The sequence below is a fragment of the Ovis aries genome, chromosome 13 (genome assembly GCF_016772045.2).
Source record: "Ovis aries strain OAR_USU_Benz2616 breed Rambouillet chromosome 13, ARS-UI_Ramb_v3.0, whole genome shotgun sequence".
Taxonomy (NCBI): Eukaryota; Metazoa; Chordata; class Mammalia; order Artiodactyla; family Bovidae; genus Ovis; species Ovis aries.
The window spans coordinates 2267248-2292182 of record NC_056066.1 but is presented as its reverse complement, the minus strand read 5'-3'; the positions used below and the strand labels follow the sequence as shown (position 1 = coordinate 2292182).

The 24935-nt window shown below is 42.0% G+C and overlaps 1 protein-coding gene across 44 annotated transcripts in view; it reads right to left on the bottom strand.

The window, feature by feature from the left end:
* Nucleotides 1–24935, bottom strand: part of PLCB4 (phospholipase C beta 4) — a 474866-nt gene that overhangs the window by 31169 nt on the left and 418762 nt on the right. For 22 of the 44 annotated variants that reach the window (XM_060397119.1, XM_060397124.1, XM_060397143.1 and 19 more), the window contains 5 exons: nucleotides 16347–16435; nucleotides 15445–15595; nucleotides 15101–15121; nucleotides 9862–9911; nucleotides 9659–9724 (listed from right to left, as the gene is read on the bottom strand). In XM_060397119.1, coding sequence (XP_060253102.1) covers nucleotides 9659–9724; nucleotides 9862–9911; nucleotides 15101–15121; nucleotides 15445–15595; nucleotides 16347–16435 — 377 coding nt within the window. The remainder of the gene's footprint in view (nucleotides 1–9658; nucleotides 9725–9861; nucleotides 9912–15100; nucleotides 15122–15444; nucleotides 15596–16346; nucleotides 16436–24935) is intronic. The other 22 variants (XM_060397137.1, XM_060397141.1, XM_060397127.1 and 19 more) reach the window with 1 other exon arrangement.

Genomic DNA, 24935 nt, shown 5'->3' with positions numbered 1-24935 from the left:
GCCCAGTGCTGGTACAAAGCAGATACAATAAAGCTGCATGAATAAAAAATTAATAGCATGGGAGAGCAGCAAGAGGACTTGGATTCCAGTCCCAGTTCAGTCCATAATTACCCCAGAGGCCTTGGGCAACATATATAAATCTTTCCAGGTCTCAATTTCTTTATTAGAAAACTGAACAATATCTGTTTGCCCAACATAATTCAGGGTTATGAGCTGCAAGTTACCTAATGTATATAGAAATAATTTAAAAAATTAGAAGCATATTGAATTAAAATGATTACAATGACTACACATGACAAAAAACTGGCCTTGAAAAGTTATCTCTCTGTGCTCAAAACTATCCCTGTGTAGTAGCCAGCAAAGATTGAAGTTTTGGGATAATCTGGTTCCCAGACTTCACTTCTCCTTTCACAAAGGAACAAGGTCCTAATTACTGATCACCCAAGGATGGGGCGGCAAGCCTCAGCTTCCTGTTGTACAAAACAGAGGAGCCAGGAAATTATTTCTAGGCTTATTTAGCTAAAAACAACAAACAACAGTAACAATAAACACCAACTATCATAGATTTTGTTTTTGGTCCCTAACTAAGTTATAAGACTCTATGGAAGAGAGAGTTTTTCATTCATTCAGGTCAAGAGTACCAAAATTAAAATACGCTGACTTAAATGTCAGTCTTAGTCAGGACATTTTGGGAAAATAAATGTGCAGCTTTTTAGTAGAATTTGTATATGTTTCTATCAAAGTTAAGAGTAGTTTCAGCTTCTCTTTTTTTAAGTTAATTTACTTATTTTAATTGGAAGCTGATTACAATACTGTAGTGGTTTTTCCATACATTGACATGAATCAGCCGTGGGTGCACATGCATCCCCCCCATCGTGAACCCCCCCCCCACCCCCCTCCCCACCCCCTCCCTCTGGGTGGTCCCAGTGTACCGGCTTTGAGTGCCCTGCTTCATGCATGGAACTTACACTGGTGATCTATTTCACATATGGTAATGTACATGTTTCAACGCCAGTCTCTCAAATCATCCCACCCTCGCCTTCTCCCAGAGTCCAAAAGCTTGTTCGTTACATCTGTGTCTTTTGCCATCTTGAGTATAAGGTCATCATTACTGTCTTCCTAAATTCCATATATATATATAATTGCATTAACATACTATACTGGTGTTTCTCTTTCTTACTTCACTCTGTATAATAGGCTCCAGTTTCACCTACCTCATTATAACTGACTCAAATGCATCATTTTTTTTATAGCTGAGTAATATTCCCCTGTGTATATGTACCACAACTTCCTTATCCATTCATCGGCCGATGGGCATCCAGGTTAAATTCAGATGTGAAAAACATCTGCTGCAATTCATTTTTTTGCCTGCTGTGACTCTAGGCTTAAATTCTCACCCCACAAATGATGCTAAGGCATCTGAGTAAACTGTGTGTGCTCGGCACACACCTCTGAGATGACCAGCAGGCTGTCTCTGCAGGTGGTTGCTGTATTTCTGCTCATTTCTGCTTCATGACAGAGCTGTAGGTCTGTTCCTGACTTCTTATCATGAATTACCTGTGATAAGTTTAACAGCAGCCTTGGTGTTTGTTATCAGAAAAACTGCTTGCCTAACACAGACTATATTTTCCATTAGCAGCTTTCTTGAAATGTCAAATTTTAGTTGGTTTCTCAGGCATTTTATTTGACTCATTTGTGGTGATATTGCAAACTGATGGTCCAGGAGATGCATCCCGTTTTATTTTTCAGCCTACAGGGTATTTCAGAAACAGTCTGTCTTACTGTCAATATTTAAAAAAGAGGAGGTTCACATATGACCTGATTCTACGATTCTCCTTTAGAGAAGGAAGGTGGCTTACAGGCTCTCAAGGCACCAGACGTTGGAACAGAGTCTGACTTGCCCTCTGGACAGGAATGAGGGCTCCCTGTTTTCCATTTGGGACCAACTTCCTTCATTTACTTCTTTTACTTCCATTGATTTAGAATTCCTCTTCCAATGTATTATTGGGAATATTTATTTAACTTTGGGTTTAAATGTTTTGCTCTCAGGGCTGGTCCACATGTGACCATTGAAAATCATCCCTGTGTCTTAGCAAAAGCAACTCTAGCTCTGGGCCCAGATGAGCCCTGGGTTTATGTGGGATCACGGCTCCTTCATTCTGCTCTTTCTGTATCTCATCTAATGGACACTTGAAACACCATTTCCTTCGTTTCCATTTCAAATTGAAGAGGTTGTTACAGAAAGTGAGAGACAAGTAGCAGGTTCACTGCCAACTGCGTTGAGAGGGTCAAAACAATCGGCCACTGCCATTTCCCCCAAACTGGGCCTGCTGGCATCTCCACTCCATTCAGGGCTAGAATGGGCATTACTCCTGTCTTCTTGTCCCGCAATCCTAACAGCAGATATTGTCTCTCCTGTTTTTTTCAGCTGGAATATAGCTGTTTTACAACGCTGTGTACTCTCTGCTGTACAGCAGCGTGACTTAGCCACATATTTATATACATCCCTTCATTTTGGGTCTCCTTCATCACAGAGCACTGAGCAGAGTTCCCTGAGCCACACAGGAGGTTCTCATTAGCAATCTATTTTATACTTAGTATCAAGAGTGGGAGAAGGCAATGGCACCTCACTCGAGTACTCTTGCCTGGAAAATCCCATGGATGGAGGAGCCTGGTGTGCTGCAGTCCATGGGTCACTAGGAGTCGGACACAACTGAGCCACTTCCCTTTCACTTTTCACTTTCATGCATTGGAGAAGGAAATGGCAACCCACTCCAGTGTTCTTGCCTGGAGAATCCCATGGATGGGGGAGCCTGGTGGGCTGCCGTCTATGGGGTCGCACAGAGTTGGACACGACTGAAGCGACTTAGCAGCAGCAGCAGCAGTATCAAGAGTGTATCAAGAAGAACTAAAGAGCCTTTTTAGGGCTCCAAAATCACTGCAGATGGTGACTGCAGCCATGAAATTAAAAGATACTTGCTCCTTGGAAGAAAAGCTATGACCAACCTAGATAGCATATTAAAAAGCAGAAACATTACTTTACCAACAAAGGTCCGTCTAGTCAAGGCTATGGTTTTTCCAATAGTCATGTATGGATGTGAGAGTTGGACTCTGAAAAAGCTGAGTGCCAAAGAATTGATGCTTTTGAAATGTGGTATTGGACAAAACTCTTGAGAGTCCTTTGGACTGCAAGGAGATCCAACCAGTCCATCCTAAAGGAAATCAGTCCTGAATATTCATTGGAAGGACTGATGCTGAAGTTGAAACTCCAATACTTTGGTCACCTGATGCGAAGAACTGACTCATTAGAAAAGACCCTGATGCTGGGAAAGATTGAAAGCAGGAGGAGAAGGGGACGACAGAGGATGAGATGGTTGGATGGCATCACCAACTCGATGGACATGAGTCTGAGTAAGCTCTGGGAGTTGGTGATGGACAGGGAAGCCTGGCGTTCTGCAGTCCATGGCGTCGCAAAGAGTCAGACATGACTGAGCGACTGAACTGAACTGATTGAACTGATCAATAGTGTATAGATTGGGATTCACACTTATTTCCTTGGCTTTCTTTTAGAAATGGCAGATCCTCCTTGACACACCACTATTTCTTCTGCATCCTACAGCTAAACTTCAAGTTTGGAAATAGGCTCTCCAGGGACAGCGGAGGCTGGTGGGCTGCCGTCTATGGGGTCGCACAGAGTCGGACACGACTGAAGCGACTTAGCAGCAGCAGCAGCAGCAGCATGGACTGTACATTTCTTAAATGACTTGGTTAAGTAACCACATTCTCTGCTTCCCTTTATGAGAAGAGAAACGATCTTCTGAGGCTGATATGTAAAGGCTGAGCGTGCCCTGCAGTCACTGCACCTGCACCCAGCGCTGCTCTCTGCTCCTGACGGCTGTGTGCACGGTGGCCGGTGCTGGGTTGGAAGATGCAGCCCAGGCCACCTTCCCTCCTCAGTAGGGCAATTTATAAGCCAAGCCTGTGCGGTGGGAAATTTTATTCCATCTTAGACAGCATCACAACTATTAGAAAGGGTTACATAAATATTGTTTCATAGAAAGGCTGGGTGAGTTAATTCTCACTATTGCTTGACAACAGAGCAAAATCCATTTTTCATGGAGGCCAGCTCTGTACCTTGCAGGCCATTACTGGGGTTTCCACTGAAGGACAGTAAAAAGTGTTAAATAATACTCCTAAAGAAACAGTTTTTAAATTTAGTGTGCATAAGAGAGGAGCTTCCAGCTTCCCAGGTGGCACTAGCGGTGAAGAACCTGCCTGCCAGGGCAGGAGAGAGAAGGAAGGTAGGTTCCTGGGTCGAGAAGATCCCCTGGAGGAGGGCACGCAATTCACTCCAATATTCTTGAAAGAGAATCCAAAGGACAGAGGAGCCTGGTGGACTACGGTCCGTATGGTTGCAGAGGCGGGAACAACTGAAGCAACTTAGCAGCAGCAGGAGAAGGGTTTATTAAAAATGTATTTCCTAGACTTCTCCATGGAGATGATAACAAAGTCTCTAGGGGGCACAAGAATATGCATTTTTACGAAGCCCCAGGTTTGGTCCAAGGATCATTTGTGGAAAAAGTAGTCCGAAAGATGCCAAGATATTTGTGCTCTGGAGACTTATGATTGCTCTTAGAAACCTTTTACAAACAAGGTCTTACTGTATAACACAGAGGAGTATTCTTAGTATCCTATGACAAACCATAATGGAAAAGAAATTTTTTTAAAAGAATACACACACACAAACACACATCAAACTCACTTTGCTGTACAGCAGTAATGAACACAGCATTGAAAATCAACTGTACTTCAACAAGCAAACAAAACCCTTTTACTAGGACCATAAAGAAGATGTGTGGATATAAAGACTGATGCTGGAAAACTCAGAGGCAACTCAATATAGTGATGAAGAGCTTGAGCTCTGGAGTCTGAGAATTTTGATCCAAATCCTGGCTCCCTCATCTAAAGGCTAGGTGATTTAGTCAAGCTGCATTTCTGTTAAAGTAAATTATCTCATCTGGCAAATGGCTGGTAGACTGTTGCAAAAAGGGTCACAATGGTCTCCCTCTCTGTATCCAATCCCTCTGCAATCTGACTTTGTGGTTCCTCCTGCCTAGCAGAGTCCTCATTGCTTGAACCTGGTCCAACCTCGTGACCTACTGTAGCCAAGAGAAGGAGGTAGAAGTGATGCTGTGCAGTTCTGAGCTGAGGCTGGGATCTTGGGATCCCTGCCATATGAACAAGTCTGGACCACTGCTGAAGATGAGAGATCACAGAGCAGAGAGGAAAGGACTCAGCAGAGGTCTTGCTAAATCATCCAGCTCCCCACATCTGCCAAGTGACAGCAGACAGAAGTGAACTTAGATGAGACCTGAAGAATGATCCGCTGAACCCAGCCCAAACTGCTGATCCACAAAATTATGAGCCAAATAAATGGCTGCTTTCAAATCACTACATTTGGGGATAGTTTGTTACCCAACAAAAGCTAATTGATACAAGGTAATATATTAATATAATTAAAGTACTCTTTTATATAATTGCTATAAAATACCTAAGAAAAAATGCTTAAATAAACCTCGATATATATTAGCTAGTTTTACCATTTGATAAGTACTGAAAGAAAGAAAAATTAGTGTTAGGATCAAATGGATATCAAACACTAAGTGTGTCCTGTGGTTATAGATTCAACCCCATCCACCCACCTCCTTTACCAGTTTTTCCTTCTTCACTTTTAAAGACAAATGTGTTAGCTAAGTAGACCTCAGTACATATTAGGCAAGTAAATATTCCTATATAGCCTTAATCTTAAAAGTTGGCTCAGATGAGATAGTGGGAAGTATTAAGGAACTACTATCTACTTCTGCTTTATTGACTATGCCAAAGCCTTTGACTGTGTGGATCACAACAAACTGTGGAAAATTCTGAAAGAAATGGGAATACCAGACCACATGACCTGCCTCTTGAGAAACCTATATGCAAGTCAGGAAGCAACAGTTAGAACTGGACATGGAACAACAGACTGGTTCCAAATAGGAAAAGGAGTACATCAAGGCTGTATATTGTCAGGCTGCTTATTTAACTTATATGCAGAGTACATCATGAGAAACGCTGGACTGGAAGAAGCACAAGCTGGAATGAAGATTGCCGGGAGAAATATCAATAACCTCAGATATGCAAATGACACCACCCTTATGACAGAAAGTGAAGAGGAACTAAAAGCCTCTTGAATGAAAGTGAAAGAGGAGAGGGAAAAAGTTGGCTTAAAGCTCAACATTCAGAAAACTAAGATCATGGCATCTGGTCCCATCACTTCATGGGAAATAGATGGGGAAACAGTGGAAACAGAGTCAGACTTTACCTTTTTGGGCTCCCAAATCACTGCAGATGGTGACTGCAGCCATGAAATTAAAAGACGCTTACTCCTTGGAAGGAAAGTTATGACCAACCTAGATAGCATATTCAAAAGCAGAGACATTACTTTGCCAACAAAGATCCATCTAGTCAAGGCTATGGTTTTTCCAGTGGTCATGTATGGATGCGAGAGTTGGACTGTGAAGAAAGCTGAGCACCGAAGAATTGATGCTTTTGAACTGTGGTGTTGGAGAAGACTTTTGACAGTCCCTTGGACTGCAAGGAGATCCAACCAGTCCATTCTGAAGGAGATTAGCCCTGGGATTTCTTTGGAAGGAATGATGCTAAAGCTGAAACTCCAGTACTTTGGCCACCTCATTTGAAGAGTTGACTCATTGGAAAAGACTCTGATGCTGGGAGGGATTGGGGGCAGGAGAAGAAGAGGATGACAGAGGATTGAGGTGGCTGGATGGCATCACTGACTCGATGGACATGAGTCTGAGTGAACTCTGGGAGATGGTGATGGACAGGGAGGCCTGGCGTGCTGCGATTCATGGGGTCTTAAAGAGTCAGACACGACTGAGCGACTGAACTGAACTGACCTGGATAGACTCAAAAATTACAGAAAGTTTGTAGAGAGGAAAGTAACTATTTGAAAATAATTATTTGCAAAGGCTTTGGGAGAATTAAAATAGATGAAAAGCACTTTAGTTATAACTAGCATAAACCAGTTGTATTGCTCTTGGCAAGGAACTCACTTCTCTGAATTTCATTTTATTCATGCTTGAAATGTGAATGGAATGATTAGGGTTTCAGGGACATGGTGAGGATTTAAGAATGTATATAAAATGTGTAACAAAAAGTAGCATTAAATAAATGTCAGTCTTATTAGTAATAGTAGTTTTATATGAAAGATTATAGAATTCTGAGTTTGGTAATTATACTGGCAAAGCAGGCTGAATAGAAAAGAGGGTCCCCAGTGTATTTAATGTGGGAGAAGGGATTCATTCGTATGTTTATAATCATACATTTGTGACTTAAACTTCTGAAGTACACGAGGATATGGAAAACAAGCCATGAAACGCATTTACCTGCTGAGACTGTTTCCAAAAAGCATTCTGAAAAGCAACAGGCAAGCACTGTGCAATATGGCTCTATTATGTGACCTAATGAATTTTGAAGGCTTCCTCCAAAAAATGTACACTAAGGCTGTTATGAAAGTTCACACAGATTTAGATGGTAGGATTTAGGGAGATTTAAAATCTCTTTTTAAGTTTTGGTTCTACTATACTGTGGGGCTCCAAGAAACTCAAGGTTGTTTCTGCAAATGAAGGCAACTTGGATTCTTTCAAATCTTGGATTTCTATTTCACATCCTAAAAGATGCTGCTGTTAAAGTGCTGCACTCAATATGCCAGCAAATGTGGAAAACTCAGGAGTGGCCACAGGACTGGAAAAGGTCAGTTTTCATTCAGATCCCAAAGAAAGACATGCCAAAGAATGTTCAAACTACTGCACAATTGCACTCATCTCACAGGCTTCACATGCTGGTAAAGTAATGCCCCAAATTCTCCAAGTTAGGCTTCAGCAGTATGTGAACTGAGAACTTGCAGATGTTCAAGGTGGATTTGGAAAAGGCAGAGGAAACAGAGATCAAATTGACAACATCCACAGGATCATAGGGAAAGCAAGAGAATTCCAGAAAAACATCTACTTCTGTTTCACTGACTACACTAAAGCCTTTGACTATGTGGATCACAACAAACTGTGGAAAATTCTTCAAGAGATGAGAATATCAGACCACTTTACCTGCCTCCTGAGAAATCTGTATGCGTGTCAAGAAGCAATAGTTAGAACTGGACATGTAACAATGGGCTGGTTCCAAATTGGGAAAGGAGTACGTCAAGCTGTATATTGTCACCCTGCTTATTTAACTTATATGCAGGGTACATCATGTGAAATGCCAGGCTGGATGAAGTACAAGCTAGAATCATGATCACAGGGAGAAATATCAATAATCTCAGATATGCAAATGATACCACCCTTATGGCAGAAAGTGAACAGGAACTAAAGAGCCTCTTAATGAAAGTGAAAGAGGAGAGTGAAAAAGCTGACTTAAAATTCAACATTCAAAAACCTAAGATCATGGCATCTGGTTCCATCATTTCATGGCAAATAGATGGGAAAACAATAGAAACATTGACAGACTTTATTTTCTTGGGCTCCAAAATCACTGCAGATGGTGACTGCAGCCATGAAATTAGAAGACACTTGCTCCTAGGAAGAAAAACTATGACAAACCTAGACAGCATATTAAAAAGCATTACTCTGCTGATGAAGGTCTGTATAGTCAAAGCTATGGTTTTGCTGGTAGTCATGTATAGATATGAGAGTTGTACCATAAAGAAGGCTGAGTGCTGAAGAATTGATGCTTTTGAACTGTGGTGTTGGAGAAGACTCTTGAGAGTCCCTTGGACTGTAAGGAGATTGAACCAGTCAATCCTAAAGGAAATCAGTCCTGAATATTCATTGGAAGGACTGATGCTGAAGCTGAAGCTCCAATAACTTTGGCCACCTGATGTGAAGAGCTGAATCATTAGAAAAGACCCTGATGCTGTGAAAGGTTGAAGGCAGGAGGAGAAGGGGACGAGAGGATGAGATGGTTGGATGGCATCACTGACTCGATGGACATGAGTTTGAGTGAGCGCCAGGAGATGGTGAAGGACAGGGAAGCCTGGTGTGCTGCAGTGCATGGAGTCATGATTATGGTCCAAAGACCTCTTCCTATAAGTAGGAAGAACAATATTTCAGAAGTAGGCCACCAAGCAGAGTTTACATAACGGGGAAAGTGAGAAGAGCTCTCTCAAGGTCCCCTGGCTGAGAAGTTTGGAGCTGACCAGCATCTCTCCTGATGCACTATGTGAGACAAACTGTTTGCTAGAGACTCAAAGAATTTTTGTACCCAGAAGCTAAGACTATGAGTTGGTTTTCAATAGTCAGGTGATAGATATTACTCAACAATTTTGTCATATTACTCAATAATTTTGAAAAGGGTGAAGCTTTGTTATGCTTTTGAAATAACCATTAGAAATGCAGATTACAAATCAGTGACAAGACCAAATAGAGTATCTTTAAAAATTTCATTTCTAACCAATTAAAATGAAGGTCCTGCTGCCCAGTTGGCTGGTATCAGTTTCCAAGTAGCAGTTTTGGCTGAGAGGCTTTCATCAGAGAGCTTAAAGGAGAAAACACACAAACCAGCTACAGAGCTGCACGCACACGCCGCTTGCACACACAAAACACGGTACCTTTGCATGTTTCTTCTTTAAAGAATTGAGCTCTTTCTGTTGTTTCTTTAAATGCTTCAAGTAAGCCTGTGGAAAAAACAAATGGGATCCCCAATAAGCTTTGTGTAGTACTACCACAGTGATTAAAGCTAATGAAAACCAAAAATACATCCATTTCACCAACAGAACAAAAGCGTGCTGGCAACATGACCCAGCAATTTTACCTTCATCTGCTTTAAATCTTCTATCCTCACTTGAGGGATCAGTTCGATACCTGAAACAAAGTTACTGTTTATATTAAACAAAAAGTTACTGTGTAATTAATGATCATATCAAATTCAGTTTTGAAATCACATCTAAGAAGTAGGCCATTGAAGCAGTTTTATGTTATGGCTATAAATATCTTGGTTTCCTATTACAGGACAATTAACTAGACACTTACCTGAAACCTTTCTGGTCTGAGGTCTGGTCCCCTACAAGCAGAGACTGAGAAGAGGGTTTATGTGCATACGATTTATCACGGGAGGGCTCTCAGGAGAAACCCCTAGGGGGTGACAGAAGCACTATAGGGTCGAAGAAGAAACCTGGGGGTCTTCCCGGCTGAAATCCAGCCTTGGTCTGATCCTGCAAGTTGTCAGCATTAATGGCCCTCCAGTGTTATTCTACCTTGAGGTAAGGAGACAGGGCCTGTGTAACCCCAGATCACTCAGGGTAAAACTGTCAGAAGTTTTACCAAACCTTCTAGGCATTTCCAGACAAGAGAACTCCCATGGTCTGAGGGCAACACTAGGGAGAAAAGCGCAGCTGTGATTGGCAGTCACAGTGTCCCTCACCATTGAAGGATGGGCACCAGTCTGACCCGGCACAACAGCATCTATTATGGTCGCTTTTACCTTTGCATTTGAAGATGCATCCTATCAGTCCATTAACTACCAACACTATTGCCAGCTTAACATTTTTTTCAGCCCCTTTCCACTACTGAATTGAATTCTAGCATTTAAGTGATATGCTACTAAGCCCAGGGATGCCTTTAACATACAGAAAATAATGAAATCAGATCATTGTAGAACAGGATGCTGTCATGAGCACCTAGAGTAATACACTAAGTCATCCCGTTGTTGCAGTGATGCTAAGCTACATGTTGTCATGGCAACCACAGTAGTAGGCGAATCCCAAAACACATTCTGTTTGACTGCAGATTTCCATCTTAGGTAAACAGATGAATGTGCATTCTATAGATTCCCATTAGAATCCCCAAGGCTAAGTATGAGATCCTCGAGAAAGATAGGTATCAAATTCTAGGGTCTTGTTTTTCAGCTGCACTCATTTTAAGAAGACCTGTACATCCAGGGTGAGGGTGTAAGGACAGTAAGGAGTCACGGCAGGCAGAAAACAGTCTTCTGATCTCTAACACTTTGTGATAGGGATGTCAAGGGACCATGGGGCTATTCTCTGATCTCTGAGGTCTGACATCACAAGCTAATTCCTGGCTTTACTGCAGGCCAGGGAGGTCTATCCTGGCATTGCAAAGAGCTCTTTGCAATCTTTGGGTCTCTTTTCTTTCTTCTATAAAATGAACACACAGATTTGGGAGGCATGCAAGGTGCTCTAGAGATATAACAAATACTAAGAGTCTGATCTAGTCCGGTGAAACTGTTTTTGGTCTTGGTTCAATGAAATCCTGACTAACAGGACCCTGTGGAAACATCAGGGCTTCCCAGGTAGTTCAGTGTAAAGAATCCACCTGCTAATGCAGGAGACATGGGTTTGATCTCTGGGTTTGGGAGATCCCCTGGAGAGGGAAATGGCACCCCACTCCAATATCTTGCCTGGAAGATCTCATGGACAGAGGAGCCTGGCAGGCTACAGTCCATGGGGTTGCAAAAGAGTTGGAGAGGACTTAAAGACTAAACAACAACATGAAAACACAAACCTCCCTCAATCCTGGTTTTGCCTTTAAAAAAAAATTATTTTAGAGAAAGATACATTGTAAAAATGTTAGTTTCTACAAATGGTTCAGGAAGTTAGGGAAAAACCACACTCTACAGAACAGGAACTGGTACAGGCCTGTACTCAGAGCAGCTTCTCTAGCAGGACTTCCAGTGAGAGTGAATATGTTCCATCTGTGAACTGTCCAGGGCACCTGAGAAGCTCACGCTTTCAGTTTTAAGCCTAAAGAGCTGCATGTGGCCCATGGCTTCTACATCAGACTTCGTAGGTCTCCAGGTTTCCCTGGTGTGAAAGCAGGGGTGAAATTGTAAGTTTGGGCCCCAAAGATTTGAACAGTTGACGTTTCAGTACCTATGGTTTTTGTTTTTATCAACACAGCTCATTAAAAATGACTTGTTTTCTCTCAAACTGTAATTTGGAGATCAACTAGCTGAGTTTTCTCAACTGCTTAGTCTTAAAGAAGAACATCAGGCAGCCCTGGTGCAGTTAGTGCTATCGGGCCGGGTGTCTAACGGAACCCTGCAGAGCTTCAGAGCCCGTCCTGCTCACAGACACTCACAGCAGATGCTGTCGGGCGCCACCTGACGCTTCCTTCCCGCCGTAGGACTTCTCTTCAATTCTCCTTCTTCGTGGCTCAGACAGAACACCTTTCTTCCTTCCTCACACAGTGGAACTGCTCCCTTTCTCTCGATTCGGCTCTTCCTCAGAGCCTGTTTCACTGTACACCCCTCTTGGCATTTTCCTCTCCTTCTCTTCACTGGCTCCTACCAACATGTAAGTGTTCTCCACAGCAACCATTTGATATCTCCAATTATCAATTTTTCTAACCTGGTTTGCACTCTCATCACCCAAGCATCCCTGATTCAACAGTAATTACGCAGTCTTAACTTCTCTGGACTGTCTACACTACCTTCCCAAACTCATTCTTCTTACAAACCTTTCTTTTTCGTTTGTTTGCTTCCATTCCTGCCATCTTCCTGAACAGCTCACATCCTCTCTCTCCCCTCTTCCATCCACCTCCTCCTGACCTCCCGCAGTTTTGCTGTTGCGTGCTTCTGCCCAGATGCACCCCTAAAGCTTGAATGTGATGATGTCCAGGACGAGACTCATCTTACCCAAAACTGCTCCTCCTCTTGAGTTCTCTGCTCCACCCAGTGGTACCATCTCTTTCTGTGACCTGTGTTTGAAGTCCCTGAGTTACCTTCTTCCCCCTAAAACTGACACCCAAGCCACTGACTGATTTCCATGCTGCTTCTCCCGCTGAGTACATCCAGCCTCATCCAGGTTCTCCTTGCTGTTAGCATGGCTTGGTCTATCACCAGCCACTTGCTTCCTAAGAGAAGAGACTCTAGATCTTCACTAGGCTTGGTTCCAGGGACATACTGGACAACAGAGGTATGGTCTCGCTCCAATAACTCCTTTCTCTGGTTATTATCATGTTATATAAAGATCACGTGACTAAATATATGATATAAATACAATGTGGTAAGTGCCACATTCTTCACTGGCCCTTATCACTTATTCCCTCTTTTTAAAGACTATTCCCACCAAGACTGTACTAACCATCTTACAAACCCTTGGGGGTCATTCTCCATCCCTGGGTGGTCCTAAGCCATCTCCAGATCAGACTCGCTCTGCCCCTTTCCTGCCCCAGCTGCTTCCTGTGTGGCCTTGGTCTCTGCCTGGGCTCCTCCACCTTCTCTCCCTGCTCATGTCAGACCTGCGTTTCAAGGCCCAGCTCAGTTAGGATCCTATCTTTGAGTCTCCTCTGAGCCCTTGCTGGAAGGGACTCCTTTCCTCCCATTTCTGAACAGTCAGCCCTCATGAACACCACCTGGCCACAGTGTGGAAGCCTGTCTCATTGTGAGGTTCCTGAAGGTGTGAAGGCATTTCTCGTAGGACTGACCACCGTGCCTTAGAGGAGGCTCCCAAGTCTCCTGAACAAAAGGCCAGAATGAATCGGCGTGTAGATCTTCTTACTCAGGGAGCTGGTCAAGGGGAGGAGGGAAAAGGAGAGCTTCTTCCAGTGGCTCCTTCCTGTGTAATCCTATTTGGACCAGAAGTGAAACAGTTCTGAACACAATCATGAACACAGTTCTAAAAACAAACACTTCTAGAATTAGGATCACTTCTGTGTTTTGTGTTGAAAAAATCTGCACAACATGTTGAGCTGCGAGTTAGGCTTTATTTGGGGGCAAAATGAGGACTGCAGTGCGGGAGAGAGCGTTTCAGAGAGCTCTGAAAAACTGCTCCGAGCAGGCGAAGGGAGGGGCTAGGAGGTTTTGCAATAAAGGGCAGGTAGTCTGAATGACAAGAGATGACTGTTATTCAAAGAAACCAGGTATGTCAAGTTAACAAATTCAGCTCTTCTCTAGTATGGGAAGATGCAAGAGTCTGGGCTCACTGAAATCATTCCCGTGATCTGCACCTCTGCTATCTGGGGCCAGTGTCCTGGGTTTCCACATCCTGAGTTTCCTCGGGGCTCACCCTAGGGAGTGGCTGCAGTCTGATGGTTGCTGGATGGCAGGTGTTCTTTCCTTCCTGAGTTCCCTCAGGGCTCACCAGCTCCCAGTCAGTGGAGGCTACAACTGCTGATGACTGTGACATCCTTTGTTTACTGATATGTCAGGGAATATTCCATTTCTCATCTCTCAGCTGGTCATACTGCTTTTTCAGGCCACTCATGTCTTTCTGTGTTGGTCAGCATGACACAAGAACTTTAACTAAACAAAAACGCTCCCGTTTTCCACTGCCTGTCTCTGTCTGAGAGGCTGATGTTCAGAAAGATAGTGCTGGATGGAAAGCCCATATCCTGCATCATTACCTGGTTCCATGTTCTTTCCAGGGAGGAACAGACATACAGGTGCAGAGCACAATTTGAGCTGCCTTTGTGCCATCTCATTTCCAAATTTGTTTCGCAAAGCTCTATGCACATTGAGTTTCCTGCTAAATTACCATGCTGCTTCGGTTAAGGACAGCCTGTCATTTCTTACCTTAAACTGCAGCACTGTGTGTACTTAAGTACACAGACAACTTGACTTTCTTACACCAAAGATGCTGAATTCACATATAAATGGGAGATATTTATATTGAGTAGAAAACCATTAGGAAGATGAGAAATTCTTAAAGTAACAAAACTGAGTTTAGTAAATGATTCATGGTCAAGGAGGACATTTAAAATATTTAATTATCATATTGAATGGGGTCCATCCAATCAGAATGGATGCCTACACAATAAGAATGGAAATCAACTTTAAATAATGAATACAGTTATTCGCCTACAGTACAGTTCCATATTAGCACATGGCACACGTGATTCTTTGTAACGCCACCTCTTACGCTCTTCCATTACATCTACAGGGAACCACAGAGAACTGGCCTTCAGATGCCCATTTGATAATTTTACAAATAAATAATCATGGACGCTGGATATCTACCCATGGGGCAGAATTAGCGAAAAGGGGATCTAGGAATGTCAGGAACAATCGTTATTCTGCTGGTTCATGAACTTACCGCCCACGCTTATCGTGGTACCTGCAGGAGAGAGGGGATGACTTTGCTAAGCTCACTCTGTAAATGCCTTTTTTTCTCACAAAAAGAGTACCAAATTTCAACATTTCTAGGTCTACTGATATTGTATGAGGTATTCACTATGGTGAAGGGGATCTAGCAGATGAAACACTGCTTTTCTGTTAACCACTCAGAGAAATTGAGAAATTTGTTCAACCCACAGAAAACCTGCTGCTCTTGAGTTTTATGGAGCCATGAAAACTGGCAAAATTAACAGTTCTAAATATCTGCATCAAAGTTGCGAAAACGGCTGGAACAGATAAGGAGCCCAGACAACTCTCTCTTACCTTTCTTGGCCTCCAGGCCAGCCCCCAGGGCAGCTGTGGTGGCTGGCCTGAGCTCCGAGCTGCTCTGAGGGGTCACATTCGCTTTGGCTGTGTTGGCTTTCCCTTTCTTGTCGTTCTTTGACGTGTCACTGGGCACATCGGCGATGTCACTCTGGAACAGAAATGCTTATATTGACCCAAATGAATGCCACCTAGACGGCAGATGTCTTGCACATTCTCTCTTCTACGGAACCCGGTCTGTGCCATCAGCTGCTCCTCTGTATTCTAGCCTTTACTCCCTAAATAGATCTTTGCTTCGGGAGTAAACATATGGTTTCCTCAGATCTGACCCAAAAGACGAAGCCAAGGAAAGCAGATGCAGCTCCTTTGTAATAAGCAGGCTATACCTTCTCTTTTTCAAGCTGCTGGAGAGATTTCTGTTTTCATTCTAAACTGAGGAGTAAGGGCAACTTTAAAAACAAGGAGTGAACCACCACAATGGTACACTGGCATTGAAGGCTGGATATAAGACCAGTAAAAAGTAAACAACAGTAAATGCCGATTTTATTTATTCACTGATTTAGGTAAACTGGTATTTCAGTGTCTCACAAAAGCATCCTATATTTAAATGTTCCTAAAAGCATTACGGGTGTATCCATTTCATTTCTAATGGGGCCAGGGTCCCCAGATGTGAATGAAGCCATAGTAATGAAGTGGGTCACATTTTATTAAACATGCTACATCCTCACAGCCTTTTGAAACGGTTTTATTGACATGAAAGTTCAGTTTCAAAAACCACCTTTGAACTTGTTCTATTAATTTGTGACTTGGTATTACTCTTGTAATCAGTCAGACAACTTCCCCCCACTCAGCTGTCTTTCCTTGGCCACTGCTACCTGTCTTAACTGACTGTTGCTACTTACAGTTTCAATGCCCATAGCTCTCATTTGATCCGCTCTCTTTTCCGTAATGGAAAGAAATTTCTTTGGATCTGATAAAGCATCCACAATATCTGCAGGGAAAAAAGTCACCGAGCTGTGAATTCTCTGTTTTACTGAAACACCTAAGAGAATTCAGCTAATAAACCACTCATCACCTCCAACTCCCAAAATGCCTTTCGTTATGTACCTCTTCCTAGGACATGAAACAAGGCTAGAAAAACACAGTCGGTTGCTGAAAGCAAAAATAAAATAAGGAAGGGCAAGAATAAAAGGCCAGATGAGTTTCTTTATTTCCCTTTAATTTTCTCCCAAATAAAGAAGACAGGGAGACAAGGAAAGCTAAGTGAATGGCTTTGGCTCTGATGCTGAACTTGTGGACTTTGAATAAGGTGACTGATGCTTCCAGACTCAGTTTCTTTGTATGAAAATTAGGACTGAGAGCACTCACCCTGTTCACAGTGCAGGAGCGGCACTATGAATATTCGGGGAATAAGTACCTGGAGCACAGTAGATGCCACCAGCAGAATCTTGTAAGATACAGAAGCTAATGCATCTTTAAAGCCCATTTTAATTCCATGTAGATAAAAAGAAATATTTCTTCAGTGTTTTCTCTGCTATAACTTGCACTCAAAGTTTCATCTTTTATATAACTTCATTAGAAGAGTTCCAAGGATTTTCAAACAGACTTTCATATAATTTTGCATAATTTGTCAGTACTATAGAAGGAATCATTATTTTTATAAACTTCAAACAGTACAACACCTACAACTTTTAAAAGTTGTACATGAAAAAATTTCCCCCTAGCAGAATCACCTTCCTAATTACATTCATATGATTTAAAAATTTTTTCTTACATTTTTTTCTCTTTTAAAATGGAAAATAGTATACACACAGGTTAAACATTCAAATGTATAAAACAAAAAGTAAACATCTTTTCTCCCACCCATTCCACATCCAGCAGGTAACTACTGCTATCCGTCTCTTATATCTTCCTATCTTTTAAAAGGCCTCAAATGGGTTCATAGCAGTTTTTTTCTTTTTCCTAGAAATGCTGTTTTTAACATTTTAAAGTGTTAATGTGGTTCACATCAACATTTCTGCTCCATTTCAGCTCCTTCACTGCCTGAGGTGGGGGCAGGGGCTGCTTCAGCTGCTCGGCCCTCGTTTTCTCTGTGATGACCAAGGTGTAAAAGTATGTGCCACACCAAACTTGAAACTTCACGTTATCCTTATTTTTCTTCATTTTTCTTTAAAGGACTTTTTACTCTTTGAAAATTTTTATTTATTTTTAATTGAAGGGTAATTGCTTTACGGGTTCAGTTTTTTATACCTGTTTTTTGTTTAACTTCACATATCTTAAAAACACTTCCATATCATCAGTACAGGTCTCCTACATTATTTTTAAGGGCTACCTAAATATTCCATATGTTGACTGGCCATAACTTGCCTAACTAGCTTCTTGATGGACCACTCTCTTACTTCCAATTCATTGACGTTATAAACAGTACTCCAGGGAATGTCTGTGAACATGTCATAGTATATTTTTGCCTATGCTCATAGGATAAGTTTCTGGAAGTCAGAATGATGCATAAAGGTATTTGTCCTTTTGGGAGTCCTTGCCAAATTGCTCTTCATGGAATTTTTTTCTCCTGTCAGGGGTGGATAAGAAGGTTTGATTCTAATTATTACTCATAGTCCCTGAGAAATCTTTGACTTATAATGGGGAATATCAACAAATTAGCCCTTAAAGCTTGCTCAGGAAAAATCACAGAAGTTTTTGGAAGTTAATGTTCTAGGAATGTATTTATCTGTGTTGGTGGTACTAGTGGTAAAGAATTTGCCTGCCAATGTAGGAGACACTAGAGACATGGGTTCAATCCCTGGGTTGAGAAGATACCCTGAAGAAGGAAATGGCAATCCAATTCAATATTCTTGCCTGGAAAATTCCAAGGACAGAGGAGACTGGCAGGCTACAGTCCAACGGGTTGCAAAGAGTCACACAACTGAACACAGAGGACAGGAACTCTTTTATCATGGAAATTTTCCAACATGTGCAAAAATAGACAAATAAAATAACTCCCCATATATTGATGATGAAGTCCCAACAATTATGAACAGTTTGCCATACTTCCTTTCTCTAAAATTCCCTTTCTTTCTCTCTTTTTCTCTGCTAAAATATTTTAAGGTAAATTCCAGACTCCTAAGTATTTATGTATCTCTAAATAAGAAGGGAGATTTTTTCAGGGCCAACCTTACCAGTATGAACAAAATTTGCACTAATTCCTTCCTATGATATAATACATGGCCTATCTAACAGGAAAAGACCCCAATACTGGGAAAGATAGAACGCAAAAGGAGAAGGGGGTGGCAGAGGGTGGGATAGTTAGATAGCATCACCAACTCAATGGACATGAATTTGAGCAAACTCCAGAAGACAGTGGAAGACTGAGAGGGCTGGTGTGCTGCAGTCCATGGGGTCGCAAAGAGTTGGACTTAGCGAATGAACAACAAAAATTCCCCTTATTTACAATTAGTTTGTTTCAATCAAGATACAAAATCTGTACGATGTCTCTGATACTTATGGGTCTTAAATGTTTTTTAACCTAGAAAAGATCCTCCTACAATTTATGGTTCTTAATGCATAGACTTGTGGAGGAGACAGGTCAGGTATCCTATAAAATGTCCCATGTTCCAGTACTTTCTTGGGTGTCAGCTCCATGGCATGACTTTTTCTCAACTTTTTTATGACGGTTCAGGAGGTGCTATGACCTCAGATAGATTGTTTGGAGGCAGAGAGAGCCTGGTTGCTTGTTGTGCTGCTAAACTCACTGAGGACTGACTCACAGATGCCTCCTCTTTCCACCCGTCCACACTCCCAGGGGGCAAAGCAAAGCACAGATAGTCCCCCTGAACTTGCCCACCTTTCCTTCGAGAAGATCTATATGACGTGGTCTCCCCATATGTTCCCATGTTGGATCAACTTTGCCTTGGCTTCCCACCAGCACGTTTTAATGGATGACCCATGGGACTGGCTTGTTAGAATATAAATACTTGCTTATTGTTAATGATATACAATCAATATATCAATATCATTGAAGAAAGCATATGACATTTTTGAAGGGCAACTCATAGTCCTTCCAGTACTAATAACAAATAATTCTTTAATCACTTAGAGCTACATACAAAACTAATAAAACAAATTATTAAAGAATGAAATGATCCATAATTCTTCCATCCTAACCAAGCTTCTTTCCTTTTTGCAAAATTTTTCCATATGAATACATATTTTACATGGTTTAGTTAACACTGTATAATCTGCTAAGAGTTGGTTCTTTGAAAAGATGAACAAAATAAACCTTAGACAGACTCACAAGAAAAGAAAGAGTGATAATTAAAAAAAAAAGAACAATAAAATCAGAAATGAAAGAAGAGAAGTTATAACTGACACCACAGAAATACAAAAGATCGTAAGAAATTACTATGGACACCTATACACCAATAAAATGGACAACCATTATATACCAATAAAATGGACAAGCTAGATTTTTTTGGGCTCCAAAATCACTGCAGATGGTGACTGCAGCCATGAAATTAAAAGATGCTTACTCCTTGGAAGAAAAGTTATGACCAACATAGATAGCATATTCAAAAGCAGAGAAATTACTTTGCCGACTAAGGTCCATCTAGTCAAAGCTATGGTTTTTCCAGCAGTCATGTATGGAGGTGAGAGTTGGACTGTGAAGAAGGCTGAGCGCCAAAGAATTGATGCTTTTGAACTGTGGTGATGGAGAAGACTCTTGAGAGTCCCTTGGACTTCAAGGAGATCCAACCAGTCCATTCTGAAGGAGATCAGTCCTGGGTGTTCTTTGGAAGGAACGATGCTAAAGTGGAAACTCCAGTACTTTGGCCACCTCATGAAAAGAGTTGACTCATTGTAAAAGACTCTGATGCTGGGAGGGATTGGGGGCAGGAGGAAAAGGGGATGACAGAGGATGAGATGGCTGGATGGCATCACGGACTCGATGGATGTGAGTTTGAGTGAACTCCGGGAGCTGGTGATGTGATGGCCTGGTGTGCTGCGATTCATGGGGTCGCAAAGAGTCAGACACGACTGAGCGACTGAACTGAACTGAGAAGAAATGAATAAATCTCCAGAAATGCACAAACTCAAGACCGAATACAAAAGAAATAAAAATGTAAACAAACCAATTACTTGCAATGAAATCAGTAACAATAATAATAAAAAGAAACTCCATACAAACTAAAGTCTAGGACCAGAGGGCTTCATGGGTGAATCCTACCAAACATTTAGAGAAGAGTCAACACCTATTTTTCTCAAACTAGGCAACAAATTTCTGAGGGAAGAATATTTCTGAACTCATTCTACAAGGCCAGCCTCACCCTGATACCAAAACCAGACAGAGAATCACACAAAAAAGGAGATCATAGGCCAGGATCACTGATGAACACAGATACAAAAATCTTCAAGAAAATATTAGCAAATCAAATTCAACGATGCATTAAAAAGATCATATACCATGATCATTGGGATTTATGCCAGTGACGCAAAGATGGCTCAATATCTGCAAATCAGCATGATGGATTACATTAACAACATGAAGAATAAAAGTAACATAATCATTTCAACAGATGCAGAAGAACTTCTCACAAAATTCAACGTCCTCGTATGATTCTATTAACTAATAGAGTCTTTGCACATGTAATCAGTTAAGGGCTGAGATGAGACCATTCTGGATTAGGGCTGGTCCTAAATCCCATGACTAGTATATTTATAAGAAGAGAACAGGACACACAGAGATATAAAGAAAGGCCAGGTTTTGGCGGAGGCAGACTGCAGCAATCAGGAGAGGCTGTGAAGAGAAAAGGAAGGGTGTTTCCAAGTCTCGAGGGAGCATGGCCTTGCCAGGTCCTTGGTTTCAAACTTCTAGCTTCCAGAACTGTGAGAGAATAAGTTTCTATTCTTTCAAGTCTATCAGTTTGTGGTAAATCTGTTTACCAACAGGACTGAGAAATAAAAATTCTGCTACTTAAATTCTTGGGTATCCATCTTTCATGTGTGCTTAAGCTCACAAAGCTTTATCATTGTTAAGGAGGCCCCATCAGCCCCTGGACATTCACAGGTCAGGCCGTGAGTCCCTCCTGGGGAAAGTGAATTTAAATCCTGCGGTATTCTTCCTGTTTGCCGTGGCAATGTCTTGACCTCAGCCAGGAGGACTGATTCTGACCTCAGTTCAGTTTAGTTCAGTTGCTCAGTCATGTCCGACTCTTTGCGACCATGAATCGCAACACGCCAGGCCTCCCTGTCCATCACCAACTCCCGGAGTTCACTCAGACTCACGTCCATCGAGTCCGTGATGCCATCCAGCCATCTCATCCTCTGTCGTCCCCTTCTCCTCCTGCCCCCAATCCCTCCGAGCATCAGAGTCTTTTCCAATGAGTCAACTCCTCGCATGAGGTGGGCAAAGTAACTGAAGTTTCAGCGTTAGCATCACTCCTTCCAAAGAAATCCCAGGGCTGATTTCCTTCAGAATGGACTGGTTGGATCTCCTTGCAGTCCAAGGACTCTTCTCAAGAGTCTTCTCCAACACCACAGTTCAAAAGCATCAATTCTTTGGTGCTCAGCTTTCTTCACAGTCCAACTCTCACATCCATACATGACCACTGGAAAAACCATAGCCTTGACTAGACGGACCTTTGTTGGCAAAGTAATGTCTCTGCTTTTCAATGTGCTATCTAGGTTGGCCATAACTTTCCTGACATAGACTTGTATAAAATATAGCTATAAAACATTCTGTAAATGCAGTTGGATATTGTTTTGTACTAATGGACAAGCTGATTGAGGGGCCCTTATCCACCATCTGCTGTACGATTATGTAGAAGTAGCCTCAATTACACAACAGAATAAGATGCTTCAGATTCACCCATTAGGTGGATGAATATCATTACTTAAATCTATCTTCTATTACCAGTATTAACAAGTCTAGAAACTGCTGGGAAGTTATATTTCCAGATCCTGAAACTCTGCTTAATCATTGGAGGTATAATGAGATATCTTATTTGCAGTTACACATTCACTTAAAAAATGGGCAACATGCAATATAATAGAACTGAATAATAAATTCAGTTTAATAGTATTCTTTGGTTTCCCTGGTGGCTCAGACAATAAAGAATCTGCCTACAAAGTGGGAGACCTGGGTCAATCCCTGGGTTGGGAAGATCCCCTGCAGAAGGGCATGGCAAGCCACTCCAGAATTCTTGCCTGGAGAACCCCATGGACAGAGGAGCTTGGCAGGCTATGGTCCATGGCGTCACAAAGAGTCGGACACCACCGAACATGCTGCTGCTGCTGCTAAGTCACTTCAGTCGTGTCCGACTCTGTGCGACCCCATAGACGGCAGCCCACCAGGCTCCCCCGTCCCTGGGATTCTCCAGGCAAGAACACTGGAATGGGCTGCCATTTCCTTCTCCAATGCATGATGACTGAGCACAATAGTGTTCGTGGTCAAAGGGCAACAAAATTACACAAAGTGTATATAAGGCTTGTTCAAATTCGATCACAGGACACAAAAAGGAGATTAAAAAAGGGCTGAATGTTTGAACCAGGCTTAGATTAGCAGGTTATTTGAAACAGGTGATCATTCCTGGCAGTTTTGAATTGTGAATTAGATACTTCTGTAACACATAATTTTGCCACATGGTGGCAGGTAGCAGAAGCAGCTACTGCATACCTGGAACAGTTCTGCCAAAATTATCTGACCAAGGACAAAAGGGCTCAGGATTAGGGAGCCAGTGCCTGTCCTACCCACTTTTAGATGATTTTTCTATTGTATCTCAGTTTCTCCTCTGACCAGCGACATATACATTTGAGTTTTAAATATATACTTTGTATACACACATATGTACAGGCACATAAAAATCAGTTTCCTTCTTTGAGAGGCAATATATATGCATATATTATGTACATTCAAATATATAATTGATTTTTATACTGCCTATCAAAGAAACTGATTTTAATAATCACATTTAAAATGATATATAACCAGAAAGTGAGAAGCCATGCCTCAAATATATCATACTTGTATAGCCTTGCATAACTCTGAAAATGTTATTCATTTTTTCCTTGCCTCAGCCTGGAAAAAAATTATTTCAGGAAGCAGTTAAACAAATCTGGCATATTCTTGGCCAGAGTGCTACATGTTCTTGGTCAAAGTGTTGCATATTCAAGTAAACTTGGAATCTTTCTTTGGTGCCAATCTGACATTTCACAGGGCGTCAGCCCTCACATCGGAGGAACACTGTGCCAGGCTACCCCACTGTGTAGTTCAGTGCTCCACAGGACAAACCAGTGTAGCAAGAATTAATTTTAAATGTGGATTAACAATGACGGAGTGTGAATAGGTTTGTCTAAGGACCAGCCACACTGAACATTTAACAGGGAAGGGCTGTATGCACACAAAGTTATAACTGTATAAGCCCACAAGAGTGAGCTAAAATTTCCCAGATACTTAGCTCTGGAACCTTTCTTTTTAAAAAGAAATCAATCTGCCTTTTCTCACTTGCTCCTTTCTTCTGGTCTTAACGGAAGTCTCATTTGTATTTTTTAACAATACCAGCTATTTTGGGGTTTAGGGCCATTTCCATCCCCTTCATGGGTCACAGCCTGGTGTGGCAAAGGGACTTGTGTAGCTCAAGGAAGCTATGAGCCAAGTCACGCGGGGGCACCTGTGCTAGATGGGTCATGGTGGAGAGTTCTGACAATTGTGGTCACTGGAGGAGGAAATGGCAAACCACTCTAGACTTTTGCCATGAGAACTCCATGAAGAGCACAAAACGGCAAAAAGACGTGACACTGGAAGATGAGCTCCCCATGTCAGAAGGTGTCCAACAGGCTACTGGGGAAGAGCAGAGGGCTACTACTAACAGCTCCAGAAAGAATGAAGTGCCTGGGCCAAAGTGGACATGATGCTCAGTTGTGGATGTGGCTGGTGATGAAAGTCAAGTCTGAAGCTGTGAAAAACACTATTGCATAGGAACCTGGAATGTTAGTAAATTGCACACGGTCAAGCAGGACTTGTGCAATTTATCGCAGGCGTGCTGTGATACATGGGGTCACAGAGTCGGACACGGCTGAGAGACTGAACTGAACTGAAGCAGGACATGGCAAGATTGAACACTGATATCTTAAGGACTTGGTAAACTCAAATCAATTGGAATGCATGAATTTAATTCAGAGGACCATTATACCTACTACTGAAATGGGTGAATTTAATTCAGATGACCATTATATCTACTACTGTGGGCAAGAATTCCTTAGAGGAAATGGAGTAGCCACAAGAGTCAACAAGAGAGTCTGAAATGCAGTACTTGGGTGCAATCTCAAAAACGACAGAATGATCTCCTTTCCAAGGCAAACCATTCAACATCACTGTAATCCAAGTCTGTGCTTCCACCACTGATGCCGAAGAAGCTGAGGTTGACTGGTTCTATGAAGACCTACACACCTTCTAGAATTAACACCGCAAAAAGATGTCCTTTTCATCATAGGGGACT